We start from the raw sequence: 15224 nt of genomic DNA on the forward strand, positions 1-15224 counted from the left end.
CAGGTATATACTATATATAGGAGGAGATGACACACGTATATACTATATACAGGAGGAGATGACTTACAGGTATATTCAATATACAGAAGATGACATACAATTATATACTATATATAAGAGGAGATGACACACAGGTATATACTATATACAGGAGGAGATGACCTACAGGTATATACTATACAAAAGAGGAGATGACACACAGGTATACAGGAGGAGATGACATACAGCAGGTACATACTATATACAGGGGAGATGACATACAGGTATATGCCATATACAGGAGATGACATACAGGTATATACTATATATAGTATATACCTGTATATGCTGTATACAGGAGATGACATACAGGTATATACTATATATAGAAGGAGATGCCATACAGGTATATACTATATACAGAAGAGATGACATACAGGTATAGTATATACTATATACAGGAGGAGTTGACACATAGGTATATACAATATACAGGATAAGATGACATACAGCAGGTATATACTATTTACAGGGGAGATGACATACAGGTATATACTATACACAGGGGAGATGACATACAGGTATATACTATATACAGGAGATGGCATACAGGTGTATACTATATTTAAGGGAGATGACAAACATGTATATACCGAGGGGAAAATGAGAGGTGTGAGGTGAAAATGAGAGGTGTGAGGTGAAAATGAGAGGTGTGAGGTGAAAATGAAAAGATGTGAGTGCAAAATGAGAAGAATGAGGGAAAATAGTGGAGTGATCAGAAAATGACAGATGTGAGGTTGAAATTGCAAGTGTTAGGGGGAAATGAGAGGAGTGAGGGGGGAATGAGAGAAGGGTGAAAATACGAGGTGTAAGGGAAAAAATGAGAGGTGTAAGGGAGAAAATGAGAGATGTGAGGGGGGAAATGAAAGATGTGAGGGGGGAAAATGAGAGGCGTGATGGGAAAATAAGAGAAGTGAGGTGCTATAACTAACCACAGATATTTACTATGCCCAGGCAACGCCGGGCTCTTCAGCTACTTCTTTATCAATTTGTTTATACTCATAAATTTCTAACACAGTTATGTGACAAACCAAACATTGTGGCGGTAATAAAATTATATTTTGCACCATTTGACAAGTGATAAAGTGGCTGGAAATCAGAAGAATAATTGTCTTTATTAGGTAGTTAGGATTATTATTTATTTTTTATTAGAATTTTTGCTATTTATATTTAGTAAAATTACATAAGAATTACAATTTTTGATGAAAACTTGCAGCGAGCAAAGAGATAACAGGTGTAAAGGAACAAATATTGTTCAATACCTTGCAATGTAGCATTGGATATGACATGGAATTATGCCTGCTTACATAGTACAGAGCTATGTACAAGGGGGTTCCATAAACTTCTGTTGCTGGCCTCTTCTAGCTCTGTATAACCCTGAACTTGGCACAAGACTGCATGTATGAGCCGAGCACTAACTACCCCTCAGACTCCAGTCTTCAGCCTCTCATACAGTCAAATCAGAGATTCTTGTTTGGCTCAGTCATATGACAATGCTCGTTAAAGGGTCAATAATGACTTTTAGGATTGCTCCTTCTAATTGGTGGCAATAGAGTCCGCTTGCTCTATGAAGAGGCTGCTTGCATGTTTAATTTCCCAGAGGAACATTGACTGGCCTCCTTAGGCCGGGATCACACACAGCGAGATACGGCCGAGTCTCGCAGGTTAAAACCAAGCTCTGGCACCGGCACTCCAGAGCGGAGTGTGCGGCCACATAGCAATACATGGAGCCGCACGCTCCGCTCTGGAGTCCCAGTGACAGAGCTTGTTTTTAACCTAGGAGACTCGGACGTATCTTGCTGTAATGTGACTACGGCCTAACACTGACATTTCAAACATGCCACTCCACAAGGAGAAACTTTACCCCTTAGATCCTACACTCTCTCTGTATTTTTCTCAAGCGTCCTTCCTTCCAAAGTCATAAATTGTGGGGACATTTGCAGTTTATAGAGTGCTTTATGATGGTAACATATCTATATTCTGGACCTATCTCTGGATTGTGTTTCTGCCTTTACTTTTACAAGCTTAATAAATGGCAAACAATCAGTAAGGTTTATTTAGAATGACCTTTGTTCATCTCCCATCATAAAAACAATGACATTTTTCAGTGAAATCATCAAACTCGGAGGAGCAGCACTTTGGCTTAGTGGTTAGCACTCTTGCTTTTCAGCGCTGGGGTCCAGTTCTCAAATCCCATGAAGGACATCATCTGCAATCAGTTTGTACATTCTCCCCGTGTTTGTAAAAGTTTTTTATGTTTCTTCCAATTTCCTTCCACATTGCAAAGACAAACTGATAGGGAATTTAGATTGGGGACAGCAAAGACAATGCGATATGGACTATGTTGGTGCTTTATAAGCATAAAAAATAAATTAATATTACCCTGCAAAGAGGAAAATAGACTGTGAGCATTAGAAACATTGCTTAATGGCATCATACTAAAAAATTGTATTTCTTTATGCATCAAGAGGAACGCAAGGTTATACTGGTCACATGGAAACATTTTTAATACTTTGCTTTACAAATGTGTGTAGCAATAAGATTCATGAGCAATATAGATTTATGCTGAATAGCGCACAAGCCGATGGTTATTTACTGATGATGTCCTGGAAGAAAAGGTCAAATAGCTCTAAATGTCAATTTTAAGCATCTACTACAATTTTATAATTGGAAATTGCAACTGAGATAAAAACAAATGATAACTTGCATAAATACATACTATGGGAACTATTATTGTGTTTTCTCTAAATATGCATGCATCCACTTTGTTGGACAGTCAAAACTAGTTTCCACCAGTGACGTACCGTTTAACAGTTCATATCAAAATGGAGTGTTGTCCATGGGATAAATCTATGGTGAATGGCCGATGGGTTCTCTGATGTCTATGGGAAAATCTATCATTAATCGAAGGCTTCTAGCCATCCTAATGTCTTGCAAGGGCCAGTAGCCTCCTACCACATACATCTCTTAATAGACATCTACTTTCTAATGGTTGACTTTGTTCATCATTATTAATTATTGACGTATATTTTAATTTCTTTCAGCATTGATGTACGGCAATAATTAGCCACATTAATTGGGTAATTTATTTAATTCATGCCTTTTGGGTAAATTTCTCAGGTTTCAATTTTATATCCTTGATTAGATTGTAATTTAAAAAGAACAGCGAGTCAAGTTTTGATCTTTTTATTTTCCGAAGTTCAGCTTTGGAGGGATTCCAGTACCAGGAAAACCCGGTACGTTTCTGAAGAGGAATTTTCATGGCTGCATTGAGAATCTTTATTATAATGGAGTAAATATTATTGATTTGGCCAAAAGACGCAAACCTCAGATCTACATTGTGGTAAGAAAGATTTCACTGTGTAATTACTCTATTTCCTCTGTACTATTTACTATTTAAAGAGCCAGCCTCCTAATGACCAGTCGGCTCAAAATGTATCATAACTGATGTAACTGTACACTGTCTCTGTCTTAGTCTGCTGAGAGAGTAGGTTCTTTGTGGGTTCTGCTTTGTCTTCTGAGCCAATGAGATGTTCTCCAATGCTTCATCCCTCCTATAGCATGCATTCCCACACACTTCCGAGACATCTTGCAGCTTCATCTCCTTCCTCACCCTTATGAATCTCTATTTTGTGCTTTATAATAGACAGATTGATGACTTAGGGGATTTGATTGCAGGAATGTGTCCCTTTTCCGTAGTGTCAGATGATACAATATATGTACCGTAGTACTGATTTAAGTAAGAATGATAGGTTCACATTAAACATTCAGAATGTCCTTTAGTGTTTAGCAGGAGGCCCTCTTCATGACCTTGGGATTTTTCGTTTTTCCGTGTTTGTTTTTCACTCCCCTCCTTCCCAGAGCCATAACTTTTTTATTTTTCCGTCAATTTGGCCATGTGAGGGCTTATTTTTTGCGGGACGAGTTGTACTTTTGAACGACATCATTGGTTTTAGCATGTCATGTACTAGAAAACGGGAAAAAAATTCCAAGTGCGGTGAAATTGCAAAAAAAGTGCAATCCCACACTTGTTTTTTGTTTGGCTTTTTTGCTAGGTTCACTAAATGCTAAAACTGACCTGCCATTATGATTCTCCAGGTCAGTACGAGTTCATAGACACCTAGGTTATTTTTTACCTAAGTGGTGAAAAAAAATTCCAAACTTTGCTAAAAAAAAGAAACAAATTGCGCCATTTTCCGATACCCGTAGCGTCTCCATTTTTCATGATCTGGGGTCGATTGAGGGCTTATTTTTTGCGTGCTGAGATGACGTTTTTAATGATAGCACTTTGGTGCTGATACGTTCTTTTGATTGCCCGTTATTGCATTTTAATGCAATGTCGCGGCGACCAAAAAAACGTAATTCTGGCGTTTCGCATTTTTTTCTCGCTACGCCGTTTAGTGATCAGGTTAATACTTTTTTTTAATTGATAGATCGGGCGATTCTGAGCGCAGCGATACCAAATATGTGTAGATTTGATTTTTTTTTTAATTCATTTATTTTGATTGGGGCGAAAGGGGGGTGATTTAAACTTTTATATTTTTTTTATTTTTTTCACATTTTTTTTTACTTTTTTTTTTACTTTTGCCATGCTTCAATAGCCTCCATGGGAGGCTAGAAGCTGGCATAGCACGATCGGCTCTGCTACATAGCAGCGATCATCAGATCGCTGCTATGTAGCAGAATTGCAGGTGTGCTGTGAGCGCCGACCACAGGGTGGCGCTCACAGCTGCCGAGGATCAGTAACCATAGAGGTCTCAAGGACCTCTATGGTTACTATTCTGAAGCATCGCCGACCCCTGATCATGTGACGGGGGTCGGCGATGACGTCATTTCCGGCCGCCCGGCCGGAAATGGTAGTTAAATGCCACTGTCTGCGATTGACAGCAGCATTTAACTAGGTAATAGGTGCGGGCAGATCGCGATTCTGCCCGCGCCTATTACGGGCACATGTCAGCTGTTCAAAACAGCTGACATGTCCCGGCTTTGATGCGGGCTCACCGCGGAGCCCTGCATCAAAGCAGGGGATCTGACCTCGGACGTACTATCCCGTCCGAGGTCAGAAAGGGGTTAATATAATTCCATAGCATATGGTCATGGCTATGATATTTTTAATGTCCGAAATTGTCCATGGTCAGACCATTCAAGAATGAGGTGTAGTGATGTTCACATGAACAGTATGAGCAGCATATGAAACACAAAAGAAACCTATTAGCGTTCTCCTACTATATTATGTTATGGCATTTGCACAAAAGCTTTTTATCCAACTGACAGCTTTTACAAAGGTTCCTCACAGTCCCCTGATCTGAACATGATTAAAAATCTGTGACTAGAATTCCAAATAGCAGTACATGCAAGACAACCCAGGAATCTCACAGAACTGGAAGAATTTTCCAAGAAAGAATAGATGAAAATTTCTCAAACTAGAATTGAATGACACTTGTCTGGCTACAAAAAGCATTTACAAGCTCTGATACTTTCAAAAAAATGTAGGGTGCCCAAACTTTTACATGTGTTAATTTTTCTTTTTGTCATTTTTAAAATGTAAAAGATGAAAAAATATATATTTTTGCCTAAAATACAAAGGAAATGTGTCATCTTTTCCATTAGGCCTTTTAGAGAGTATTTCAACTTCAACTTGCTAAACTATTCACAATAACAGTAATTTTGACCAGTTTACATGCCATTGTATACAGGTAGAAAATCCTATTCTATGGGAAATGGAAATAACTATTGAGTTAAATTTCCACTTGCCATACATACTGTGTATGTCTGATCTGTGTATTTCAATGAATTTTTATAATGGAAACCTCTTCATGGGAATTTTTTTTTCAACTTACCCAATTGTATATTAAGCAGTCCTGCTTTTGGTTAGAACTCAGCCAATATTTTTTTTCTTTAGTATTAATTTTGTCTCCTTGCTGTTTATGTTCTTGTTATAATCATAACCCAAAGAACAGACATAGCTCCCCTTTACTAGTCTCTCAATACAGCTTACATTTGTGAGTTTTCATATTCTAACACTTTTTATCCTCCACTTTCAGAAAGTAAGAACACCATAGAGAAAAATAGTTTGTTGGGTCTGCTTCTTTTTATAGATCCATAAATTATTCAGAAGCGAGTTCTGTACATATGTCTTTGATTGAGGATACTGAAGAGAAAGGCCGGCATCACACACAGCATAAAACAATACGGTCCGTATATTTCGGCCGTAATACGCTGAAAAGTCCCCAAAATAGTGGTCCGTAGCTCCTCTGTAGGCAGGGTGTGTCACCGTTTTTTGCGCATGGCATCCTCCGTATGTAATCCGTATGGCAGCCGTAATGCGTGTTTTTATCGCAGGCTTGCAAAACCGACATACGGCTATACAAGGGATCCATGTGTTAAAAAAAATATATATATATATATATACTGTCTCTCTATATATATATATGTCAGTGAGACACATATATGTATATATATTATTACTTCATACAGCGCGAGATAGCAGAAAGCCGGTAATTCAATTAACGGCTTTTGCTTTCTCCTTCCTAAAACCCGACATGATATGAGACCTGGTTTACATACAGTAAACCATCTCATATCACCATTTTTTTTGCATATTCCACACTACTAATGTTAGTAGTGTGTATATGCAAAATTTGGCCGTTCTAGCTAGTAAATTAAGGGGTTAAATGGCGGAAAAAATTGGCGTGGGCTCCCGCACAATTTTCTCCGCCAGAGTAGTAAAGCCAGTCACTGAGGGCAGATATTAATAGCCTGGAGAGGGTCCATGGTTATTGGCCCCCCCTGGCTAAAAACACCTGCCCCCAGCCACCCCAGAAAAGGCACATCTGGAAGATGCGCCTATTCTGGCACTTGGCCACTCTCTTCCCATTCCCGTGTAGTGGGGGGATATGGGGCAATGAAGGGTTAATGCCACCTTGCTATTGTAAGGTGACATTAAGCCAAATTAATAATGGAGAGGCGTCAATTATGACACCTATCCATTATTAATCCAATACTAGTAAAGGGTTAAAAAAAACACACACACATTATTAAAAATTAATTTATTGAAAAAATCACAAAGGCTGTTGTATTAATTTATTCTACTCTCAATCCACTCACTGAAGACCCTCGATCTGTAAATAAAAAAAAATAATAAACCAACAATATACTTACCTTCCGAGGATCTGGCACGTCCAACGTTGTAGATCCATCTGAAGGGGTTAAAATATTTTGCAGACACGAGCTCTGCTAATGCGGGATGCTCATTTCTGCAAAACCCCGGACAATGAAGCTAAATATAGGTCAATGATCTATATTTAGCTTCATTTGCGGTGAGGCGCCCTCTGCTGGCTGTTCCTAGATCGTGGGAAGTTTCCTAGAAAGCTCCCTTGCTCGAGTTCATATGAGGACAACCAGCAGAGAGCGCCCTCTTATGATCTCGAGCCTGGGAGCTTTCTAGGAAAGTTCCCACGATCTAGGAACAGCCAGCAGAGGGCGCCTCACCGCAAATGAAGCTAAATATAGATCATTGACCTATATTTAGCTTCATTCGCCGGTATTTTGCAGAAATGAGCATCCTGCATTAGCGGAGCTCGTGTCTGCAAAATATTTTAACCCCTTCAGATGGATCTACATCGTTGGACGTGCCAGATGCTCGGAAGGTAAGTATATTGTTGGTTTATTATTTTTTTTTATTTACAGATCGAGGGTCTTCAGTGAGTGGATTGAGAGTAGAATAAATTAATACAACAGCCTTTGTGATTTTTTCAATAAATTAATTTTTAATAATGTGTGTGTGTTTTTTTTTAACCCTTTACTAGTATTGGATTAATAATGGATAGGTGTCATAATTAACGCCTCTCCATTATTAATTTGGCTTAATGTCACCTTACAATAGCAATGTGGCATTAACCCTTCATTATCCCATATCCCACCGCTACACGGGAATGGGAAGAGAGTGGCCAAGTGCCAGAATAGGCGCATCTTCCAGATGTGCCTTTTCTGGGGTGGCTGAGGGCAGGTGTTTTTAGCCAGGGGGGGCCAATAACCATGGACCCTCTCCAGGCTATTAATATCTGCCCCCAGTCACTGGCTTTACTACTCTGGCGGAGAAAATTGTGCGGGAGCCCACGCCAATTTTTTCCGCCATTTAACCACTTATTTTACTAGCTAGAACGGCCAAATTTTGCATATACACACTACTAACATTAGTAGTGTGGAATATGCAAAAAAAAATGGTGATATGAGATGGTTTACTGTATGTAAACCAGGTCTCATATCATGTCGGGTTTTAGGAAGGAGAAAGCAAAAGCCGGTAATTGAATTACCGGCTTTAAAGCTGTCTAGCGCTGGAAAAAATATTAATATATATACATATATGTGTCTCACTGACATATATATATATATATCTATTCTATGTGTACACATTTATTATACCTATTCTACTGTAAGCTGTCAGTGTGATTTTACTGTACACCGCAATGAATTACCGGCTTTTCTCGCTAACACCGCTGCGTATTTCTCGCAAGTCACACTGCTGGTCCGTGTGTAATCCGTATTTTTCTGGCTTCCATAGACTTTCATTGACGTTTTATTTGCGCAATACGGTGACAAACGCAGCATGCTGCGATTTTCTACGGCCGTAGAAAGCCGTATAATACTGATCAGTAAAATACGGCAGATAGGAGCAGGGGCATAGAGAATAATTGTGCCGTATTTTTTGCGAGTTTTACGGACGTAGTTTCTGCGCTCTTACGTCCGTAAAACTCGCAAGTGTAACGCCGGCCAAAGAAACAACCAAAGAAGTCTCAGTTTTATTCCTGTACATTCTATAATCCAGGTGTTACATTGGCACATTTGGCCCCCATCTATGGTGCCAAGTGCTCAGAAGTCATGTCAAAATTACAAACTATTCTATTTTTGTTTTTTGAAGTTGCAATTAAAAGTGACACAACTTGAAACTTTGAAGCACGGAGCTTCTCCACATTTCGTTTAACTGTAAAGATTGTCTGATCTCCTACTGTTTCCCAGATTGGCTACCATCCTGGAGAACAAAAAACACATTTCTCCATAACTTAGTGATAGGATGACACGCCGTACTCACTTTCAGGCACCAGGAAATATTTATTTCCAGTAATAGGATGCCGGAGCTAATTTTCTTGTACAAATGTAGGGAGGAGAGCCAGGCTAACGGCCCCTCTTGCGTGTCTGGGCTGGAACTGTCGGGGCTGTCACCATTATTCTGGGGGGGAAGAGAATTCTGACCGGATAAGTTCAGGACACCTGACTGATGGGGCGGGTCTGACTTAAATAGCGATGTGCAAGGAAAGACAGGGCTTTTGGCGGGGAAGCAGAGAGTGAACACAGAGACAGTTGACTCCCTCTCAATAGACCCACCCAAGCTATCCTTGCCATCATACCCAGTTAGCAAGTCCATCTCGACTGACGACACACAACTCAGAGAGACCTCCGCACCGTACCGTGACCAGTACAGAGTGCATAGCATCACTCCACTTATCAGTGCAGAGTCGCCGCTCAGCCACATCCCTATGGTGCCAACTGAGAACCGGCCTGCTCCTGAGACTGTATCTGCTGGACTGTATACTTCTGTGGCCTTGTCTACTGAACTGTTTGCTACGTCCGCTGTGCCACGGACCTACACCTCTACAACATCTCGTGCCCGTACCAGGAGACCACGTGCCGAAGGCCCCAGAGGATTCATTACTGCGAGGAGACAGTGCATCGTTTTTCTGCGAGACCGGATCAGAGACATCTCGTGCTGCCTGCGGCACCACCTAGGTGTTTTCCAGCCACTTTCCACCAATGCTCAGAGACTGATAAGTTAAACTGTTGTTACCTTCATTCTTGTACCCTCTGCTTGACTTTATATTGCTCTATATAAAAATACCTGTTAACCCTTGCTCTGTCTACTGTGTGTCACTGCATCCTATGCCCCTGCTAGCATCTTACACTTGGGATAGTCAGTAAGATGCAGTCCAATAGCATGCAGTCGGGAGACTAAGCAGTTGGGGGTGACCCAGGACTAGCCTTTCCCTGGGGGCCATGCTGAGCAATTTGCCCAAATTCACGGGGAGCAACACTATGCTCTGGAGCTGGACTGAACACCTTAGAGGCATGATGAGAATGTACCCCATGACCCCTGCGCTGGAGGCCGAGGTGGCCATTATGGCACTGGACAGAGAAGCCAGGGATTCAGTGATGTTACGGACCCCCCGAGACTGGGATACCTTTAATAAGGTGTTGCAGATCTTGGAGGAGACTCACGGAGACACAGATGTAGGGGAGCTGAGAACACATCTTTTTAGTAGAATGCAGACGGAGGGGGACCGTAACCCAATATATGAATGCATTGCAAGAGCTATACCCTGCAATTGTTAGAAAAGATGGCATGGGAGTAGGACCCACAAACATAATGTTGCGAGACCTCCTAGTGACTGATTTGTGAGACATGCTGAAAAAACAAGCCCTGCGAGAGCGTGTGCAGGTAAACCCCCAAATGATTTTCCCAGAGGTAAGGAGTATGGTACACATGTGTGAACAGGAGCAGGGGGTGACAGTCCGGGGGGGTTTCTGTAAATGCCATTGCTGAACCCCAATGGGTGGAAGAACTGAGGAAAGAACTTGTGAGTGTAAAAGTAGAACTGGCTGACATAAAGAAGAAAACGGAGGCTACCAGTAAGTTTTCAGAGAGCAGGGAAGGCCCAGAGCCCCGTTGTGACTCCAGAATGTTTTGCCGGCCGAGGCTCATCACTTGTTACAACTGCGGAGAGAGTGGACACATTGCACGGGATTGCACCCACCGAGGAATAGTGATGTCTCGCCGCCTGTTAAACTGGAGGGCTCCAAGCCGGGGGGATGCTGCCTGGAGCCAGAACAGGTGAGGAAGAGTAGTGGAAGTCCCACAAGTTTAGTCAACATGCCCCTTGATATGGGCAGAGATAGACAGGCGTGCAGTGCGATGCCTAGTAGACACAGGCTCACAGGTGACAACGATGCCACAGACTTACTTATGGTGACATTTTCCTGGAGAAAAGCGGCCTGAATTGGGCCCTGTGATAAAGTCCCAGTCACAGGGGAGGTATGGATGCAAGTGTCTATCTGCGGGAGAGACCTGGGACGGAAAGGTGTGATACTGACCCGACGTCACCTTGGGAATGAACATGCTGAGAGAGTACGGAAGTCTTCTCATCAGGGAGCGCTCTAATGAGATTCTAAAATAGTGGGGCCCACATACCCCCCAAAGGAGAATTTTCCAACAGCTGGTTTGGGTGGCACAAGTGCAAGAGTCTAGCTGTGAGGGAGGAGTGTTTGGAAAAGTGATCGTCCCTGCTTCCACCAAACTTGTTCCACTGAGATAAACAGTACTGCCTCTGCATGTTTATGCCCTGTGTCCCCTTGGAGGGGGTTGAGGTCCATATTGAATCATCTTCTTCAGAACAATTACACGCGGGACTCCTAGTGGCGCATATGTTAGCCATTCTACAAGAAAGGACTGTTCCTGTACGGTGTATTTAGGAAATCAGGACATCACCATTACTCCCAGAAGTGTGGTGGCCTGAGTAATGAATCCACCTGAAGTAGCAATACCCTCCCAAGCAGTACAACTGGAAATACAACCTGGAGATCCTTGGACTGTGGCAGTGAACTCCATCTCAGTACCAGAAGGGTAAGGGTAAGGGGATATTTTGGCCATATTATGAAATGCATCATAATATTCTTTCTCACACCCAGACAGGGACAAGTCCACTATATGGGTCTGACTACTAAATAAGATTACATGGGGTATGTACATTAGTCTCACCTTATTATTATCACTATGTATGGCATTTCCTAACACACTCTAAACCTTTATACATAGATTTATCTCTCTGACTGAATAGTATGTGAAGGATATCACTCCACAAGCTACCTTCCAAAGATCTCCATAGGATTTCTGCATAATATACCTATTCATACTACCCTATAGGTCAGTTTCCCCTTTTTTCCTTTAATTTTGCCCTCTATCTTAAAACATACCTCATAAAATCTATTATCCTCACAATGACATATTATCATTCTTATCAGGATCCAGAGTAGGACCCTTTTTTTCGATTAGAGCCACACATATACGTTCTCTCATAAGCAGCAAGCTATGATTGATTTATTTTAGCACTTTCTTTTTCTCTTTTTTTTTTCCTTTTGCCATTCTCCTTCCTTTACCCATCCCTCACTAATAAGTACACAATGTATTTGCATTAGTTTCATTACATTATATTACTATGTATCATGGACATTGATTATACATTGTACATTAAATTCATTGCAGCTTACTGAAGAAGGTCATTTTATTGACCGAAACGTCTGTACAATTGGCTGCTAAAATAAAATATTTTCAGCAAACAAAGTTGAGTGCCAAAGTTTATTATATTTAATCTCGGGTGTGGGAACCTTCTTTGAGCACCACTTCAGCTGTGCCACGTTATACCCTATTATATGAGTTGATCGAACTGACACCCACCCAGGTACAACAGGTAGAATCTATGCTGGGGAGGTATAAAGATGTTTTTGCTCTCCACAAAGATGATTTGGCCATTACGCACGAGATACCAACTGGAAGCACCGCACCTATAAAGAGAGCGTTACCGACAAATACCCCCACATTTATACCAGGAGGTGAAGAGCATGCTGAACCAGATGTTGCAGGCGGGCATCATTAGGGAGAGACAGAGTCCATTGGCTGCCCCAATTGTGTTAGTGCAGAAGTAGGATGGTACCCTACATTTTTGTGTGGATTACCAAAAACTCAATACCTGTATCGTGAGAGACTCATATTCATTGCCCAGGATTGAAGAGTCCCTATCCACTCTGGGAAAAGCCAGGTTCTTCTCTACATTGGACCTCACCAGCGGCTACTGGCAAGTACCCATGTCTGAACAAGATTGAGCCTTTGTGGCCTATTTATAAAAAAAAAACAAAAAAACAATCAGGTTCCTCGCATCATGGTCTCATTCACTTTATGCAGTTAATAGCCCTCTGTGTCTGTACTGCTACATACTTAGGCAGTTAACTGGTTCATGCAGCTTTACATGAACACCCGAGCCTTAGACTATGGCCGGTCCGAATAACTAAAGCAATTGTTACCATCCACCTCTCGTGTCTCCCCTTTTCCTCATAGTTTGTAAGCTTGCGAGCAGGGCCCTCATTCCTCCTGGTATCTGTTTTGAACTGTATTTCTGTTATGCTGTAATGTCTATTGTCTGTACAAGTCCCCTCTATAATTTGTAAAGCGCTGCGGAATATGTTGGCGCTATATAAATAAAAATTATTATTATTATTGAGCAAAGACAGCTTTTATTCTTCCCATGGGTTAGTTCGAGTTCAATAGAATGCCGTTTGGTTGAGCCAACGCTCCCGGGACTTTCAACGTCTCATGGAAAGGTCCCTAGAAGACTTGAATTTTGAATCCACACTCAACTACCTGGATGACATTATAGTCTATGCAGCTTCAGTCGATGAACACCTGCAGCGCTTAGAACAAGTGTTGTCCCGCCTTCAGATACATGGACTAAAAGTGAAGCCCCAAAAATGCCATTTGTTTCGCACAAAGATTGAGCACTTGGGACACATCATAAAAGAAAGAGCCCTCCAGAGAAAAGATTGCTGTGATTCAAGACTGGCCCACTCCAGAGACCGTAAAGGATGTTCGGGCGTTCCTGGGACTGACCGGATATTATAGGCACTTTGTGAAGAACTTCGCTCGATGAGCAAAGCCTTTACTGGAGCTGTTGAAAAAGGTACCTTCAGGTGCAAAAAACTGGAAATTCTGCTAGAAGGAGTCTCAAGAAGAGGCATTTCAGGATATAACAAGAACACTCACAGAACGCCTGTTTGGCTTATGCAGATTTCTCACAACCGTTTATTTTCCACACAAACGGGAGTCTTCTGGGACTTGCAGCTGTGTTGTCACAGATTCAGAACGGGAGAGAGGGTGATCACGTATGCTAGACGGTCCCTTCAAGATTCTGAACGCAATCCGGACAACTACATCTCCTTTAAGTTGGAGCTGCTGGCGTTGGTGTGGGCTATGATGGAGAGATTCGCGGAATATCTATCTGGCTCTGAAGTATTAGTGCGCACTGACAACAACCCACTAGCACACCTGGAGAATGCAAGACTGGGGGCTCTGGAGCAACGATGAGTGGCCAGAATGGCAAAGTTTCGCTATAAGACTGCCTTTAAGATGGGAGCAGAAAACACTCCTGCCAATGCCCTGTCTAGGAGGAGAAGTACTAATCCAGGGCAGGACAGAGATGCAGAGCTGGAAGATGAAGAAATCCTAAAGTTTCTGAGACCCGCCAGGATGGCAGTGGCAACGCAGGAGCAAATAGACACCTTGGTCCAGGAAGGCGTACTGGGACGATCCTGGGATGAGTGGGTTCATCTTCAACAGGAAGATAGTGAACTGGCATTGTTTAGACAGTGTGTGGCTGCTCAAAGACTCCCCAGCTCGGCAGAAAGAAGTACTCTGTCTCCAGAGGTGTTACGAATTCTTCGGCAGTGGGAACAGCTTCGGATGAAGAACTGCCTACTGCATCGGAAAGCATAATTGCAGACTGAGCTGAGTGCGACCTGGCAAGTTATAATCCCAACAGCATTTTTACCCGAGATTGCCATTACTGCACATGAGCAAGGAGCTCACTTTGGCCCAGAAAAAACCTTCTAATGGTTACAATGGTTCATTTACCAACCCCAGTTGAAATCAAAAGTGGAAGAGGCCTGTCGAACATATGAACTGACTTAGCCACCGGAGCAGAGAGCTCCCATCCAGTCCATCGTAACCTTCGCTCCTCTAGAACTCTTGACAATAGACTATCTGACCATTGGCCCAGCCCATCAGGGCTATGAACATTGCTTAGTGATGGTGGATCACTTTACAAAGTTTGCCGTGGTGACTCCAACTTGAGACCAGACCGCAGAGTCCGCTGCATATGCAATCTGCAAGTATTTCATCCAACCCTATGGCTGTCTGAAGAGGAGTCACTCTGATCAGGGAGCCTGTTTTAGGAAGAGTCATGGAAGAGCTCCATCACCTGTACCGGATCTACAACTCTCATACTACTGCATACCACCCTCAGGATAATGGTGCCTGTGAGTGATTTAATCGTATGCTAATTCAGATGCTAAGAACTTTAGAAGAA

General features: G+C 42.1%; 1 protein-coding gene across 1 annotated transcript in view; it reads left to right on the forward strand.

Moving 5' to 3' along the window:
- The window catches only part of LOC138669768 (contactin-associated protein-like 5), a 1597333-nt gene that overhangs the window by 627215 nt on the left and 954894 nt on the right, over nucleotides 1-15224 (forward strand). Inside the window, exon 7 of the mRNA XM_069756498.1 lies at nucleotides 3239-3382. Coding sequence (XP_069612599.1) covers nucleotides 3239-3382 — 144 coding nt within the window. The remainder of the gene's footprint in view (nucleotides 1-3238; nucleotides 3383-15224) is intronic.

Source organism: Ranitomeya imitator, chromosome 3 (genome assembly GCF_032444005.1).
Source record: "Ranitomeya imitator isolate aRanImi1 chromosome 3, aRanImi1.pri, whole genome shotgun sequence".
In the NCBI taxonomy this organism is placed as follows: Eukaryota; Metazoa; Chordata; class Amphibia; order Anura; family Dendrobatidae; genus Ranitomeya; species Ranitomeya imitator.